Here is an 18,637-nt window from a genome sequence, read left to right as displayed (position 1 = left end):
ATATTTTTTAATTTAAAATATATTAAAATAATTTTTAATTTTATATTTTTAATAAGAAATAAATAAAAATAAATTATTAAACTCTATTTATAATTAATATAATATTAAATAATAAAATTTTAAAATAAATTATTTTTTAAAAATAATTCATTTAACTTGAGTTGATGTATTAAATATTATTGTATAATTGTGAAAATAAAAATCTCAGCTCATTACTATTGTTATTATTATTTTTGTTTATGCCATTGATTTACGAAAAAAACTGTTTTTATGTTGCAGGATGTTAGCAATATTCGACAAGTTCCAGACCATCAAGAAGTATTCGCGGAACCAAGTCGAGATGAAAGCTTGGTTTTCGAGCTACTAGATTTGAAGCCTGATATCAACGACAATGGAAGCGCCGTTTGGTTTCTTCAAGACCTCGCGAATGAGCAAGACGCTCAAGGGTTTACTCTGGTTGACCATTCAGCGGTGGTTGAGGTTCCCATTGGGGATTCTTCAGCTCTTGTTACAACAGCGATTGGGCAGATGGGGATTTCCAAAGGACGACAAGGAAGGGAAGCCCAGAATGTTGTGCGGGTTTATCTGGCCAATCTTAGACTTAAGAATGCTGGGACTGATGTTCTCGTTGTGGCTAATGAGCCCATTTTGATTAGCCCTTTGAGTGAAAGTGCTTCCGCTGTTGGCCCCGGGTTACTTCCTGCCGCGCAGTCTGGGTTCTTGCCCATGTCTGAGGTTTTTAAGGTCGCTGTTTCTAGTTTCAAAGTCAATGACTGGTCCCTATTTGGTGGTTCTGGTAATTGACGCATAGGGAAGATATAGTTTTGGTACATCTTTCAATATTTGGTTATTTGGACTAGTTTAGTAGCTTTCTAAGTAACTTCAATTTGATGAGATTAAATCAAATGCTAGTGTGTAAATTATTATGTGCAAAGTTTTCTGAAGTAACCCTAAAGTCATTGCGAATGATACCCACGTCTCTCTTGTATTCACTCCAGAGTCCAGTCAGGGGAAGGCCAAAGTCTGTTTGAAGTTATGAAACTGGCCTTTTTGATCGATGCTTTTAGTACACTATTTTGGGCCACTTGTTCTTTTTTCATGCCTTGATACCTCCTGCTCCAAAATGGGTTTTTAATAGCAGTTTTGTTTTCTGAACACAAGATAAAACAATGTTAGCTGCATAATGGCATAGAGACGGCAATGTTGATTTATGATTCTGTTTTGTGACATGACCGCATCAGATTTCATGAATATAATGCATTTGGTTTTGTTTTATTCCCTGCTCATCCAACATATACGTTGATCTGTGGAGTACTTCCTCTGTTGTATGTCCATTGGGTCTATGAAAAATGAACTGAATGATGCATAGAGCAGAAAACGAAAGAAGGCCACAGCTCATGCACCAACACCCTTATCCCCAGTGCATAAAATGATTTTGCTTAGATTGTTTTAGATTTTGCATATTTGAATTTAGGAATTGGTTTAAATGCTGCAGTTGTGTTTTTCTCTCTTTGATGAACTTGCTCCAGATAATACTGTTTGATGCATGCAAGTTGTAAGCCGGTGATATTGATTCCCGTTGTCCTCTCCTGCCAAGTTGTGTCGTATGATCTTACTTGTTTCTGAGACTTATGGAACAAGCATGTATTGCAGTTTATGCGATAGATATGCTGGAGATTCTGCTATAGCTGCAGTGACTTTTGAATATTATACCTGCACCATTTCGAAACAGCCTGTAAAGTATCAAAGCATCAAACCATTCATGTATGAAGTACAATGTTCCTGTTGCTCATCTGAGGCGGATTATTCCCGATGGACCATAACATGCTCGATGGCATATATAGTTACGATTGTGCTGGTGGGGCATTATCAAGTTTTTTCTTCTGGATATTTACAAACAATTGGTTATTTCTCTTGGCCACCCACGGGTAGTTTCTTACCGTGTAGGGCTAGTTATACCATTTGCTCCAAAAGTTAAGAATCAAGGACAAGACTTAAGATAGAACTTGGATTTTTTTTGAAAAATGACATGGTTTGCATAAAATTTCAGAGAATGATACTGTTTGAAAAGTATTAGGAGAATGAGATAGTTTAACATGATTGTTATTCTGAATCACAATTTTAAATAAAATTACCATTTTGAATCATGGTTTTAATCATCATGAATCTTCAAAGTCTAGATTTGATGTATGGTATAATGTATCATTGTCGTCGAAGATATAAATAGATTCAAATGTATTATTATGTTGTGTTATTTTTTTAATTACGAGTTTTTCTTATTATTATTACTTTAATTATGATTTTAAGTCATTAATTTACAAGTGAATATATGGGTATTATGTACAATTGTTTAAAATTTCAAATATGCCATTTACATGTAAAAAAATACACATTGTTATGTTTCATTATTTTTATTATTAATTATCTTTATAATTAACAAATAAAAATAATACTTAAAAATAACATGCATTAATTTAAAATTATAATTAACAAAAAAAATTAAAATATCACACTCTAAATTTGTTTTATGTTAAATATGAGGTTGAGTTTAGGGTAAAATCATATTATATGTATTACAACACCAAAGTTGCCAGCCTCTGTTTCAAAACTGAAGTTTCTACCTTTCTCCCCTCTCTGTTTTCGCATCACAAACAGAAGCCAGATTCCTGCTTTTTCATCGATGGAATCACGAGCAACGTCCTGACAGGAAAATCGTCAATGAAACACGTGCGAGATGGGCTGCACACCTGGCAATTAACAAGACACTTGGCAGACCCTCCTCTTCAATCACTGTCCTCTTCTGTTCTACCTGGCACCTGGCTTGCTTGATAGTCTGTAAAAATCCTTTCATTGCAAGCTGCTCTCCATCGAGTGAAACGGTTCCCTCTTTGGTTGTTTATGTCTCTTTTTGGACAAGAACAGGTATCCAATACCTTGTGGCAGTGGCAGAGGATGGCAACCAAGAAGGAAAAGCTCAACCACAACAGCCAGTCGAAGAATATGCCATGCACCCACTTCCACAATACATCAACCCTGACTACAAGCCCTCTAACTAGCTTCAAGCTCACAATTGTTCTGCACTTCAGTTTTTCTGTTTGCTTATCGTTTTCCAATCGGAACAGTAGATGAAAGACCTACTATATATTCAACTTCGTGGCAGGGAAAGGCTGCTCTGTTTGCTATCATTTTGCACTAGAGGGGCCTTTACATATGTTGAAGGCATAGAGGATAGAGATAAGGTTGACTCCCTGAAGCTGATACTTGGGGCAATACCTTCAGACGTTAGCATCGAAGATAATTGCAAGGGTGTTGTTGATCATGTAGCGCGCGAATATGGGTGGATAGATATTCTGGTGAACAATGCAGCTGTACAACATTATATTACAACACTGGTAGAGGTCACCGAGGCTTGGCTTGAGAGGATGTTTAGAACCAACATCTTTGGTTACTTCTTCCTGACCAAGTAAGAGAGAAAAACTGCGGAAACAATTTGCCTATTGCTTTGATCTTTTTGTTTCTAATTGGTATAAAGGCATTGTTTGAAGCATATGAAAGCAGGAAGTTGTGTTATCAACACAACATCTCTTGCTGCCTATGGAGGAAGTGCAGAGTTGCTGGACTACAGTTCAACTGAGGGTGCCACTGTATCTTCTATGCTTATTTATTTGTTTGTTTGTTTCTAAGGTTATTTATAGATTGTGGATCTTGTTTACATTGCAGGTGATGTTATTGCGTCAATGCTTGATATTGCTTGCTGCTCTTTTGGCTCGCCATGGAAGTATGGTTTATTGCAGAGATGACTGGTGAATTGCGCTTGGCAAATTACTAGGAATGAGGTTGTAAATTAGATTTTCCCTTCTGTTTACAAATCTAACGAATTTGCACAAAACTAAAATAAATACTAATCTAGAGGTCGGTTTGCTTTGATCTTTCGTGTATTTTCAAATGATCCTTCTTCTGTCTTCTTGCCATCTTTCTTCTATTTTCGAGTGAGAATTATTAGTTGCATGGTAAAATCTTTTTTTATCCAGTTTGAAATCTTTGAATCTCTACAATCACATAAAGATGGTAGTACTGTTTCATCCAATTGTCTCATGTTTTTATATAATTTAATCTTTATTGTTATATCTATGTATTTTTTATTTTTTAATATTGAACAACGGTTTTTGAATAGGTCCTCTTTTTACTCTTTATTTGGGAGTGCGGTAGACATAGATTGGTTAAAATTTAATTTTTATTGTTTAAAATTTTTATATATTTTTTTTATTGTTTTAATTTATTTATTTTAAAAATAAAAAAAATATATTATTTTAATTTATTTATGAGTAAAATACACTTTGAAAAACAACCAACACTAAACAACTCTTTAAAAAAAATGAGAGCTTAATAACAAAGGTGAAAGATTAATCATAACTATAGATACAATGAAATCTTTAATGATATAGAGTAAACAAAATCAATATTGATGGATCAACCTTGTGTGCTTGAAAGGCCATGAATAGAAGGATTGGAGATAAAGTGGAGACTTTACACACCTAAGCTTAGCTACGTGCTGTGTCCAAACGTCTGTAGGTTTCATAAAATATTAGACCCAATTCTATTAGATTTGATTATGTGCTTAGCCTAAACTCTTGTGAGTTACGGGAGATACCAAACTCAACTCCATTAGGCTCGATGGCATATTGAGTTCAAGCATTTGTGAGTCTAACAAGATATCAAACCTAACTTTATAGGGCTTAGCAACACACCGAGCCTAAGCATTTATGAGTCTAATAAGATGATGGACTCAACTCAATTGGGCTCGACTACATGTTGAGCTCAAGTGCCTATAAGTTTTATGAGATATCATATTGAACTTATTGGGTCCAGTTATATGTTAAGCTCAAACACTTATAAGACTAATAAGATGTCAAAACCAACACTATTAGGCTTAACTAAGTGCTTAGCCTAAATGCTTGTGGGTTTGATAAGATGTCACACTAACTCTCTTAAGCTTAACTATGTGTTAAGCTTAAATATATATGCACCCGAAAGGTGTCAAGACTGAACATCCTTGGGTTTAGAATCATTTAAAATTCAAAGATATAATCAATGATCTTTATTGACTTCATATGAGGGTCGTAAGGCTATTCTTAAAACTCTTAACCCGAGATGTTAAAAACTTAAGGTAATGATTTTCCTATATCCCTAGGTGTATAAAAGTTCTTTAAGATTCAAATATATTTAAATCAACATAAATGTTACGAAATTATTATTTTCATTAATATTAATATTGTGTTGAAATATGGTCTAAAAAGTATTTTATAGCTCTTGTATTTATTTGTTAGAACTAATGATGTAAACATGTAATTCTCATTAATATTAATATAGTGTAAGAGATATTTTCATTAGTATTAATGTTAATTTAAAAAAAAAATTTCTTATTAAGATGTTCAAGAGAAAAAGACTTTTGACCATTTGAAAAAAAGAACATGGTTTTTAATACAAAAGCTATAAATACCCTTCAATCTACCTAGGTAAATTATTCATAATCTTTATTCTTAAAACATTTATCACAAAAGACTAAGAACAAACATTTTAGCATTTAGAGTTAAATGTTTATTTCTTCATTTATTACAATCACTTGTTATAAAGCCATTGACGTAATTATTAAAGGGTTCCAAAACTTTATAAAATGATTGTTTCACAAGAGTTGAGACCTCAACCACCAATCCTCTACTCTTCTAGTTCCTAACAATGAAATATTGATATGAATGTATGATCATCATCTACTATCTAAACACTATAATCCTATTTCTTATCATATTATATTTTCAAATATCATCAAATATTTATGATAAAAGAATTGATCTAAAGTATGGAAAGATAAGAAGATATTACATTGTCATAACTTTATCTTATCTAAGGCCAATTGATTGGCTCGCACTCTCTTATGTGTTGTCGAATGATTTTCTCCAAGTTCTTAATATTTTTTTATATATAAAAACATATTAAGAACTTGGAGACTTTTTGGTAAAGTTATTAAAGTTAGGCAGGCAGATAAATTTTAAAATATCTAAGCCCAACTCCTTGTATAGCACAAGTTTCTAATTAAATTATATATAAGTTGAAATTATATGAATTAATTGATTTTATGGATTCAAATATAAGTTAGATGAGTAGTAAAAGCATGATATAGTTTATAAGAAAACATTAAGATGAAAAAAATTTGACAACAATATACTGGATGACCTTGGTCACCCCATGACTTTGTTCATAGACCCAACTGGTTTTAATAAGTTTGTTTTTTAAAACAAATTTAACTTAATTATATTATAAAAAATAAATGCTTGTAATTTTGAGCATCAACCCTATACAAAGCAAAAAATAAAAATAAAAATCACTTATGAAGTCTATTTCTCAACCAATTTAACATCGAATGATAAAATAAAAAAATAAAATATTTTTTTAATTATTATCAATATTAATTAAAATACCAAATTGCCCTTAAGATTAGGATCAAGCATCTGAATTTAAAAAACAACCCACACAAGTTAAGTGTTGTTTTGATTTTAAGGGTATTTTAGAAATTCACCTTTTGATAAAAAATGTAAAAAGATAAAAATAACCTTGATCAATTAAAAAATTGTTAATCCATAATAATTGAAAGAGAAAGCGTGAAAGACTTTGTAGGACAAAACAATAAATTTACTATTTTAATCCATAACAAATAATCCAGGTGAATCTTCTAAACTTATGTTGATATTCTAAATTTCTAACCCTTGAAATTATAGACTTGAATTAAGAAGTTCAATTATCAACCAATTTAATATTAAAGAATTAAATTAAAAAAAAATGAGCACTGAATATGAAAAAAAATGATGAAATTGAAAAATAAAATAAATAAAAAAATATATTAAATAAAAAAATTAAAAGAATAGAACCAAATTTAATAAATTAAAAACTTGAAGGAGGATGAAATTAAAAACAAAATCAAATTTGAGAAATCAATTAAAAAAATATAAAATAAAATAAAATAAAAAAAATAACTTAAAAGATTGATTTGCAAATTTGAAAGGTGATTTTTTTTTAAAAAAACAATTATTAGGATCGAATCGGAGTTTTATTGAACGCATGCACTGCATAAATAAAAAAACAAAATGCTAGGATGAATCAAATAGATTGGAGAAGATATTTTTTACCACAGAGCCAGCCGCCCTTAAGTAGTTATTTATAAAAATATCACACTGCCTTTAAGGACCAAAAACATGTTTAAAAAATAAAGATATAAAATGATGACTAAATCCCTGTAGTCAAGCTTTTCAAATTTAATTATAATGGCAAAATGAGTCATCATATTGTAGCTATATATATATATATTATTTTTTTGCTTTTAAGGGTAATAAAATAATTTTACAATATAAAAAAATCATGGAAAGACCTAAACAATTCTAGAATGTCAAATGAATCAAGTGAAAAGATCATTGTAGGCGTTTGAAGACAGTTCTCTGTGTTTTTTTTTTTTCCCTTTAGTTAAAAATTGTATTATATACAGTAAATCAAGGCATGCATACAATATTTTTCTTATATATTTTAGTTTTTTTAATTAATTTGTTAAAAAATACTAGGGTAGCTATAAATTTACATTATCCAACCTAATTCAACCCGTTAAAATGTATATATTATATAAATGATAAAACTTAATAAATAAATATTATAAGTCGAAATATTTAAAACTCACTCAACTCAATTCAATCTATATCACTTATTTAATATAAATAATGATAAAAAATCCTTAGTATAAATAACATTTTTTTAGTGACCAGCTAAAAATACTAATAAAAATATAGAAAAATCTGATATGTCTAATAAACATAAAATTATAGGTATTAATTTTTTTTTCACATGGTTATTTTTTTCCTATTACTATATTGATTTTATTTTCTTGTTATTAAAATTGCATACAAAAGTTTTGCGGGTATCGCAAATATTTCTAATGTATTAAATCAAGTAATTTATCCAATTATTTATTTTTAAAAATTTATATTTTTAAATAAAAAATTTCATATGCCTAGATTTTTATAGTAACCACAAAACATTATTCTGACTTATTTGAATTTTAAAAAATCAAATGTATTGAGTTAATAATGTATAAAATATCAAAAATTAGTTTTGTTAGAGTTATAAGCTTAAACTTGATTATAGATATGAGATTATAGTACTTTTGATTTAAAAATATATTAAAATAATATTTTTTTTATTTTTTAAAAAATAATTTTTAAAATTAGTAGATAAAAAAAATTTAAAAATAAAAAAAATAATTTTTAATAAAAACATTTAAATTTAAATTTAAAGAAACACAATTCCAAACGACCCAGTGAATGTCGTTCACTACTTTCATTTTGATAGACCCTCCTCCCCAACAGCAAAGAAACCTTAAACTTGCGTAAACAACAGCAAACAAACAAGAGTGAAACACAATCGAGTAAAGCGTAGTAAAGCCATGGCATCTGCAATCCTCAAGCGAACAAGCCCTTCTTGCCTCCTCAAGTCAATGGCTGATAGTCTCGGAATCATCGGAGGATCTTGGAGATCCTACGCTAAGGTTGCAGTCGGGACTGACATAGTCTCCGCTGCACCCGGCGTTTCCCTCCAAAAATCCCGGACCTGGGACGAAGGTGTTTCTTCAAAATTCTCAACAACTCCATTAAAAGACATTTTCAAGGTTGGCTAATTAATTGAGAAATTAAATACGTAAAATACCAATTTCTTAATGTTTTAATTAATTGTGATTTGTTTTCTTTAATTTCATATTTTCAGGGCAAAAAGGTTGTCATCTTCGGCCTCCCAGTAAGTATCTTCTGCATTTTAATTCATATTTTCCTGCTTCTTTTATTACATATTTGGTGGAAATTGAATTTTTTTTGGGTATAATTTTAATTGATTGTTGGCAATTAGGTCTCCTTTTTTTTTTTTTGGCTATTGGTAGGACCCTACAGCCCATAATCAGTGGTTAAGCAGTCTAGGGATAAAAGATGAAGGTTTAATCTGCCATTCTCTTGTAATGGGGCATATTTTAAGCTCAAATACTCTTAGTCAGGATTCGAATCTGTAACCTCCTTGCAAGTACAGGGAGCTCACTACGATTAGGCCAGACGCTAGTAGTGTTGTGATTAAATATTTAAAATGTCTTGAACTTTGCAAGTGACTGGCATAAAAAAAGGAGACAATTATTGCTCGGCTGCAGTTAGTGATTCAAGGTTAGCATAATGTTCAGTGGCTGCATTTGTGCTATCCATGATGTTAAATTAACAAGGTTATTTGGAAAATTCATCCTTATCTCCTGTTATGCAGAGATTATTTCATTAGTGATACTCATGAGTGTTGTAATTGGTCTCTACATGACATTGTATATCAAAATGAGTGCTGTTATATTCTTACTCTCTCTTTTTGTTTCTTCTCCGTTGTCTCTATTGGAACAAGGAAAGCCCATGCGAGCACAAAGTCAAATGCAATCCAAAATATAGTTAATTTGTGAAGTTCTTTATATATATATATATAAGCCAAGAGAAATCTGGATTGTACTAGACAAATAGGTGAAACAAACCTCACTTGTAAGGGTCCTTTTCTCCTATGAACCTGACTTAAAAACTTGGTTTCTAATCAGGAAAAAATTATAAATAGCTTCAAGTAGATGTCAAGCTTGTGAAATTAACCATTTAAGTTAACCCCATGCTATGCATCACAAACAAGTCAACGGACAGCACTAAAGACAATTAATCCTCTTATTGCACTTTTCCTTTTGGTATGATGGACATGAAGTTGGAAGCCGAAATGATTGTTGTTTCAACGCAAACACTGGTGTGGATGACAATGGGGAAGAGGAGAAGAGGGTGGTTTTTTATTCAAGAAAGTGTGAAAGCGATATTAATTTGTTTTGGGAATAAGATTCTCAAGTCAAAAGATTTGATAAAGAATGACCTAAATAGCTAAAACATGATTCTTTTTATTTTGTGACTTAATTTTGTTGATAGAAAACTATTTTCATGTATTGCGTTTACCATGTCCAGGGAGCGTACACAGGGGTTTGTTCACAGCAGCATGTGCCTAGTTACAAAAATATAATTGATAAGTTCAAGGCTAAAGGGATTGATTCTGTCATTTGTGTGGCTGTTAACGATCCATATACTATGAATGCTTGGGCAGAGAAACTTCAAGCTAAAGATGCTGTAAGTGATTATTGTGAATCATATACATTCCTTTCTCTTTTCTTACATGTGATCTGAAAACCTTTTCTATTTGTTTTGATTTTGCTTGTCTCCTATTTTGTAATGTCTCAATTTCAGTTAAACTTTATGGTTGAATCTTTACAGTTTTCTATATTCTAGGAAATTTCCTAGAAAACTAGATAATTCTCCAAAGTAGACATGACCTTAATGGCTTTATTCCCCAGTTGTGCATTTATGTGACATCACTAAACCATGTACTGTTTGCTGCTTCATAAGATGTCTGCAAGTGGAGTTAATTTTCCGGCCACTTAATCCCAAGAAGCATCGGTGCTGTTATTATTTCCATACTGTAGAAGTTTTATCCTCTCTGCAGGAACAATGTCATCTTGTTAGGGTAGTTAACTGTGCCAATAAGCAGTATCTTCTTCACTTTATTTCCCTTTTAACTAGCCTTTTTCTATTTTAGATTGAATTTTACGGAGACTTTGATGGGAGCCTTCACAAGAGCTTGGAATTAAATAAAGATCTCTCTGTTGCTTTGCTAGGGCATCGCTCTGAAAGGTATGATGCTGCCATGTCTGTTCTTGGTGTTCTAACATGCGTTTCCCAGCATTCTGAATTATCTGATCTAGGGATCTCATTTGATTTCCCTGTTTTTCTTTTTGCTGAGTGGGCTTTGAGCCAATTAATCCTAAAGAAACATCCATGTATTTGTTATTATCTGTAAGGTGGCAGTTAAAATGCAATTCGTAGTTCATATTGGTTATTTACTTTCATGCACCCAAGACTCTACTGATCCGTGTGTCGATCATGGATATATTTTCATTAGACATTTGACTCTTGTGTACTTTGTGTAGATGGTCTGCTTATGTGGAAGATGGAAAGGTGAAGGTTCTTAATGTAGAGGAAGCTCCATCCGACTTCAAGGTTTCCGGCGGCGAAGTCATACTGGGTCAAATCTAATTTTTCTTTGGTTATGTTTATAATTCACCGGAGCTTTTATGCCAAGCCTGCCAATCTATCATTTTTGGGTTGAACCTTGGATACCATTGGTAAAATAATCCAGGTTGTTGCTATGTATCATATGTTTGATTCCAGAGTACTCTTGGCTGTTTTGTCTGTGGTGTTGTACTAGAATTTTTCGTTGGAGGGAATAAGTTGCGTTTACCCACTTCTAGTCTCAGCTTTGTCATAAATTCTAATGAAATCTGAACATGCTCGTCAAAAACTAGCTTTGGCTTCTTGGATTTTGTGACAACGATGTCTTTGTTCTCCCGTTCTAGTTTCCTTATCTAAAATTTTCTCACCGGTGACTAGAAATTCTAAACATGGAGAGTGTGTTTTTGTATTTTAAAAGTTTTTTAAAAAATGTTGATCTTTTATTAATTTTTTGTTTCAAATTTTTGTTTTGTTGTTTCTGGGTTGTTTTTATGCATTTATATTAAAAATAAATTTAAAAAAATAAAAAAATATTATTTCAATATATTTCCAAACAAAAATACTTGAACAATTTATAATAAAAATATACCTCTAGCAATTTTTTAACCCAAGAAAATGATTATAAGGTTGATTTTCATACAATCAAATAAAAATTGGCATAAGAGATACCTGGCTAAAATACAGCTATTTCCATGCCTGTTTATGCTATGTCACTTTTCCCATTTTACGAACCAACACGTTCCTTCCTCATAACAATACATCCAAAAACTTGGGAAACATGGCAGAAACAAGAATGGAAATAGCATGAACATAATTACATATTTAAAGAATTTGACAGAACTCGAGATTTACGTGGACCTAGAAATTATATCTTCAATTCTTGACGATGACGAAGAAGAGCATAATCATGGGCACCGTGGATTGTTCCCAGGGCCACCATAATAGAAGTGTGTGCCCCATTCATTGCTGTAGGAGCTTTGGATGTTGTAACAATTGGTGTTTTCAGCTAGGGTTGAGATACTTCGGGCTGAACTGAGGCTGTTATCAGAGTCTACAATCTCTAGGTTCCGAAAATAGCTTGCTTTTCCGAACCCATCCTCTGCGAAATGGCCCGACCCCATGTGTGTCGATGTGTGCTTGCCGTTGGCCCTTGAGTTCACCACCTCGCCGCCCCACTCCACCATGGTGGCATGCTTTGCTAGGTGTGTAAATAGCTCAGCTGGCCAGTATCCTACTAGGGTGTTGTCACCAAAACTCATCCACCAATTACCTAGCTTTGGATCCTAATTCCAAAAAAAAAAAAAAAGAGTTAAAACAATAAAGAAAAAGAAGCTAATTAGACAAATAAGTTTTTGCAATAAGTAGAATGTGCAAGAAATTTAAAGGCAATAAGTTCTAAATATTAAGTTACATAAATGAGCGGGTCAAACTCTCTAGTTATCTTACGAGAAAGACGAAAAGAAGCATTATTATCAGCTAATTAAACTACATATTGGTTTAGTTGGATGGGTTGTTATCAGATTCTGTTATTTCTTAACATGAAATTTAAGGAAATATATGAGGCTTTTATTACAACAAACACTATCTAAGGTTTTTTGGTCTAACAACAATGTCAATCTCAATATTTTAGGTTCTGTCATAAATATCAAATTCAATAGATTTAGATGTGGCACCACCAGACCCAACTATCTTAGATTCAAGTTTCTTGAATTTGATATACGGTTAATCCAAAATACTTAAAATATTATCTATATTTTTAATATTTTTCTTAATATTGTTTTTTAAAATATTATTAATCAATTACGAAGCAAGAACTAATATGCTCGTACCTTCCAAACGAGGATGCTGATATCATATTGGTTGCCTGTGTATGATGATACAGGAGAAATGGCAGCTCCAATGGCTATTCTGTTATGGGTTTGCACAAATCCTGCACAAAGAAGGTTGTAGCACCCTGTTGCTTGATATGAATCGCTCTGCAAGATACAAATTTAAAATAATGACTGTCATTCTAGGGTTCTTTCTTTCCCAAACCTATCAGATTGGAAAAATATCTTCCACTAGAGCTTGGAAGACAGAAATGTTAATTGTCCGGGTTTTTTTTTTTTTTGGTTTACAAAAAGAAAGGAAGAACAGGAGAAGAGAGAATTGTCCAGTTTTCATTTATTTGAATTTATCAATGAAATTTTTATTAAAGGGGAGGAAACTAAAAACCAATCAAACTGAGAAAATAAGTAAAAAAATAATTAGAAAAATAAACTGTAAAAAATACTGATTAAATTGATTAAAATTAAAAAAATTGACCAGTTCGGTTTCAATTTTATAAGTTTAAAACTGAAAAATCAAACTAACCAAAACAGAAAAAACCAAGTCAAATTAAAAAAACCAATTAAAAACCAAGCAAAACCAGAAAAATGAAGCTAAAATAAAAAAAATCAAGCCAAACCAAGTCAAACTAAGCTAAAACCAAAAAAACCGTGCCAAACCTAAAAATCCAAACTAAACTTATTTAAATCATTTTTTTTAAAAACAGAATCAAACCGAATAAAAACTGGTTGATTTGAACTGGTTTTGGTTCAGTTTTGTTTTTTTAAAAAAATTAGTTTGATTTTTTTTTATAAAAAGTAAATTAAACTAAAAATAATTATTTCTAATTTTTATTATGTTAAATCTCAATGAAATTAACAATAAAATTTTTATTAATTTTTTATTTTTTATCCCTCACAATTTCCATTAAAACAAAATAAATATTGTGTAGCCTCACAAGCCACTACAAATTCCACCCTACCTTTGTATTATATTTTTTAGTAATTTTCCTTTCGTCTCTCTTTGTTTTGCTAAATAAACATAAATATAAATTAGAATTAATTAGTAATTGAGAATTAAATATGATCAGAGATCTTACCGTCCAATAAGTAAACAATCTGGGCCTGCTGTCACCATAAAGCTCCGGACTGACCTGACTAGTAGAATAAAATCATTACTTCAGAAAATCCCATTAATTAAACATATAATTAGTATATATAAACCATTTATTAATCCATAGAAAATATAGTAATTAATTATAATTGAAATAGTGTGCACAGGAGATACCTGCCATCCAGCTTCTATGCTGTTGAGATCAGAACCGTCGAACGATCCCGAGAGAATCCAGATCTGTGATAGACTGAACTCATTGGCCACTTGGATTGTTGGACCCCACACGTTAATGGTTGCCTTGGCTCCATACACCTCTTGTGATGATCCAGTGTAGGCAATTGCATGCTATGAACCAGAGAAGGAGATTGATCAAAGGGTAGAAAATGAATACAACACGAAATTAAAGGTAAATGATATGGGGAAAATTATCTTATATTTTATATCTTAAGAATCTAAAAATCAACTCTAAAATTATATATAACTAAATTTATTTTATATTTTTATTTTTATATCTATTCTTTTAATCCGGAAACACTAACCAAATATAAAATTTATGTGTATTAAAAAATTAGGATCCATTTTTGTGGCATGACAAATTTTTTTATATAATAATAAAAAAAATACCAAAACTCAAAGTACTGTGAATTTTATATTTTAATAATAATTATAGTAGGAGCTAGAAAGTTGTTATCTTTTTCTTTGTAAATATTGAAAATAATATTTATAATTATTATTATTATTTAATTGAGCTAGAAATTATCCCATGTCAAATATACAACATTGTTGTATGACTATAGCACAATCGCAACTCTCTTTATAAACATGTCAACAATCAATATTTGATAATTGCTAATTTAATTGTGTAGAAACAACATCAGTACTCCTCATATCAAAGAAAAGAAATTTTATGGTGATTAAAATAATAGTATCATGCCTATTAGCTATTAATTATTTTCTAATATTCACTTTAAAAAATAAAATGATGTAAAGAGATGAGATAAATTTTAAATAAAAATATTCTTATTGTTTTTGAAGAATTATGAACTTTCTTGTATTAGTCTTTTTAAACGCTGTTATTAATAAGATATTTTTAGTTATATCATAAAATTTTTTCATACTCATTTTACATAATTAGGAAGCAATTTGTTCTTTGAAATCTCATAATTCAAAAAAGAAAAATAAAAAATATTAAGCTCTTATCAATGAAACATTAAATATGAAGGTGTATAAATGTAATGCATCATTAATATTTCAAGCCAAAATAGCATAATTTTATTGTCTTTGTGCAAGAGAAAGTCTGAACTAATTAAAGGCACCACACCATATGATCCATGAGTAGTGAAAATCGAAATTTTTTTTAATGTACTTGCACATAATTATTTTGAAATAACTATATATGAAAATAATCCATATATATATATATTGATGCTATGAAAATCAAAATTGCACTCTTCTCAAAGGGTGGGAGAAGATAGGATACCTCATGTCCATTGCCACTAACTACATCAGGTGCATCCATGTGTCTAGCAAGAGAGATTGATCTTCGTTGTTTCTTGCCAAAATCAAACAAAGACTTGGCTCTCAGCACATCATGAACTGTGCTCCGACGAATAGGAACAGTGCCCTGCGGGCACCTTGTCCCATTCCGGTGCCACATTTGCCATGAACCTCTCACGCCTTCTGCTTCATTGCTCTTCTTTGTTCTTTCTGATCTCAACTCATCATCCTCTTTCAACGCTTTCACTCTAGGCATTTCTGGGGGCTCTCTCTGTTAATTACATGACATAATCATCATAATTACTAGCATTAATCAAAGTTAACATTACTACATGTTATCTAACGAATGAGAGAGAGAAAAGAAGATTTAGCTTTACCTTTAAGCTTTATATATAGTAATTGAATATATAGTGAGTTTTTTAAGAGAAAAAGAAGAAGACAAAATACATGGAGCCAAGAAAGTCCTTCTTCATACACAAGATTTAGGAGCACTGGGGAGCTTCATAACCTTATTTTACACGTAAAAAAGTTATAATATGGTAGTGTTTATTGTCAAAAAGGAAGTTAACCTAGATGAATGTTGAAAGATAGTGGTAAAACAAGAAGAGGGGAGGAGGTGTTTTTTCAGGTTATTTACCTGGATCTTGTGATTCTTTAAAAGAGGGTGATCTAAAGCAGGCTGTTTTCTTTTATGAACACAGTCTATGATATCTCCATCTGGGCTCTGTAAAGATCAAAGGAAAATGTCAAAACAAGAAACTAATTAATCCCACACGATATGAAATCAAAACATGAACAAAGAAACAAAAATTTGGTGTAAAATATTTAAGAAGATAGGTATGTAATATATACCTCTATGGTCATGACTGGAGGCTTGTTAATCTTGTCCAAGTGCCTCTGAATCCTTTCAAGTCTCATGCCACTGATTTGTCTATAATTTGTGTAATTTAGGGCTGACACACCAACAGTAAAACTTTGGACAAAGATAAGAGCTAGAACAAGAGGAGGAAGAGGAGCTAGAAACCCTCTCTTATTCACCACAAAACCCATGTTTCTTTCAGTGCCAAGAAAGAAACACAGAAGGAGACTGAGGGGGACTAACAGACCATTACTCGAAAAAACAAAAATAATAGTAGTTTAGTAACAAATTAATCTAATCACTTGCACCAAACCCACACGGAAACCAGAACAGGTAATGGAAAATGACTCTCTCTCTCTTTCTGGGGTCTTTATGGCGAGAAGGAAGGTTGGTGGAGATGGTTAATTAACCTGCATATGTAGAGGCCTGCTCCCTGTCTTAAAAATTCACTATCAAGTTCATCATTGCTTACATTGAATTCAGATACAAATTCAGAAAGAAGAGTAATACATATATGTTAGTGTTAAATCTTTCGTTTTGTTCCTATGGAGCTGCACCGATCGAGGACAAAGACAGAGAAGAAACAACGACTTGAAAGCACTATAAAAACCGAGACCTACCCAACAATATATGCAGGCTCCTTTTTATTGCGCTACTTGAATGTGCTTCATCTGCCACCATATAACTTTGTCATTAATGTTTTCACTTTAAGAGTTTCATAGCCATAGCTTTCTTTCCTTCCCGGTCTTCTCCTTTCCTTAGTCCTATCCCTTTTTAAACTCCAAGTAGCACTCAATTGCTATGTTCTCTATGCTTTGGTGTTGCCACATGGCTTGTATATTTCATATTTCTTCACCTAATCTGTAGGTATATGATCCCAATGTGAATAGGATACGTTACCCTCTAAACATACACTCAGATTTACCAACTATATATATATATATAGAGAGAAAAATAACTTGAATTTGTATCTTCTTCCGCAATCCCTTTGATTTCACGTTTATTTTGACTATTTTAATACATTCAAAAGATATAATAATCTTAATATAAGATATGGCACTATTTTAATACATTCAAAAGATATAATAATCTTAATGAAATTTTGTGATAAATTAGTATAGGTGAATTTTGTGATAATCCCTGATTATGTATTTTAGAAATAAATGATTACGAGAGAACAGACTTTAATTAACTACGGGATGAGGATGATAAATTAAGAACAAGAAAATATTAAATCGAGGATTAAATTAAAATTTGTTAGTTTCTATTCTCGAATCTCAAATACTTCTATGGCTCGATCCCATATAGAACTTTGATGTTTGACCCAGATTATTAAATGGTGGAAATGTCTTAAATTCCTGTATGATTCTAATAAATAAATACTTGTTATTAATCCTGACTCTTGACGTAGGCACACCATTAAAGAAAAAAATTAAGTGGATTTACGAAAGGGCAAAGTCAATCACTCCTAGAAAGATATGTCATCATTTTGCTTGCTTGATGAATTTATAAACTCAAAAATAAAAATAAAAAGAAGGTTTTGTGATTGGTTTTATATTATTTTCTACTACAATTGAATTTTTTTAGCTTAAAATTGCACGATCACCATCTTATACTTAATATTTTTTTTATTTAATTGGATAGAATAATAAAAATAAGATTCCAGCTTGTAATTGTTTAATTATTTAGATTTTGACCACATAAAAAACAATGACAATTTAAAAATTTAAATTGTTAAATGATACTTTAAAAATAATTTTATATTATTCTCAATAATAAAAATATAAAGACAAAGTAGACAGTGCATTAATTTTGATTCTTGCATATATATATATATATAGCAATGGGACAACATCAAGAAATAGATTTAATATTTCTACTACAAGATCCCACAAACGAGGTGATGGGCACAATCATAATTAATTAAGCAGCTCAATTCAAATACCACTTCATTTTTTATTTTATTTTAAGAGAGAGAGAGGGAGGGAGATCAACATGTAAATATTAATGAATTCGCAAAGGCCATTTTTAGGTGTAAACATCCCCAAGTTGAGATGACATATACTCATCAACAGTCAACCATGATGTAAGAAAATACTAGGAACTAACCTGATTAGTGCTCAACTACAATGATTTATATCTGGCTATAACTTAATTAGTTCATAGGTATATTTTGTGATTCTTATAGCTAGCATTTCGGACCAGACAAAATTTA

General features: G+C 31.2%; 3 protein-coding genes and 1 pseudogene across 3 annotated transcripts; 3 read left to right on the top strand and 1 right to left on the bottom strand.

The window, feature by feature from the left end:
- Positions 1 to 220: 220 nt before the first annotated feature.
- Positions 221 to 955, top strand: LOC105109122 (probable ran guanine nucleotide release factor). Its single transcript, XM_011003722.1, has one exon. The coding sequence runs from the start codon at positions 271 to 273 to the stop codon at positions 802 to 804; it is 534 nt and encodes a 177-aa protein (XP_011002024.1). The 5' UTR covers positions 221 to 270; the 3' UTR covers positions 805 to 955.
- Positions 956 to 1,642: 687 nt separating this feature from the next.
- LOC105109130 (glucose and ribitol dehydrogenase-like) lies at positions 1,643 to 3,917 on the top strand (annotated as a pseudogene).
- Positions 3,918 to 8,346: 4,429 nt separating this feature from the next.
- PRXIIF (peroxiredoxin IIF) lies at positions 8,347 to 11,463 on the top strand. Its single transcript, XM_011003720.1, has 5 exons — positions 8,347 to 8,704; positions 8,800 to 8,829; positions 10,050 to 10,208; positions 10,675 to 10,769; positions 11,066 to 11,463. The coding sequence occupies exons 1-5, from the start codon at positions 8,483 to 8,485 to the stop codon at positions 11,169 to 11,171; spliced, it is 612 nt and encodes a 203-aa protein (XP_011002022.1). The 5' UTR covers positions 8,347 to 8,482; the 3' UTR covers positions 11,172 to 11,463.
- A 259-nt stretch (positions 11,464 to 11,722) lies between these two features.
- On the bottom strand, positions 11,723 to 17,029 carry LOC105109120 (uncharacterized). Its single transcript, XM_011003719.1, has 7 exons — positions 16,416 to 17,029; positions 16,201 to 16,287; positions 15,547 to 15,834; positions 14,241 to 14,411; positions 14,053 to 14,106; positions 12,977 to 13,123; positions 11,723 to 12,430 (listed from the first exon to the last, which is right to left on the bottom strand). The coding sequence occupies exons 1-7, from the start codon at positions 16,611 to 16,613 to the stop codon at positions 12,053 to 12,055; spliced, it is 1,323 nt and encodes a 440-aa protein (XP_011002021.1). The 5' UTR covers positions 16,614 to 17,029; the 3' UTR covers positions 11,723 to 12,052.
- Between the last annotated feature and the right edge of the window lie 1,608 nt (positions 17,030 to 18,637).

Source organism: Populus euphratica, unplaced genomic scaffold (assembly GCF_000495115.2).
Source record: "Populus euphratica unplaced genomic scaffold, PopEup_1.0 scaffold205.1, whole genome shotgun sequence".
Lineage (NCBI taxonomy): Eukaryota > Viridiplantae > Streptophyta > Magnoliopsida > Malpighiales > Salicaceae > Populus > Populus euphratica.
This window is presented reverse-complemented; position numbering and strand designations above follow the sequence as displayed.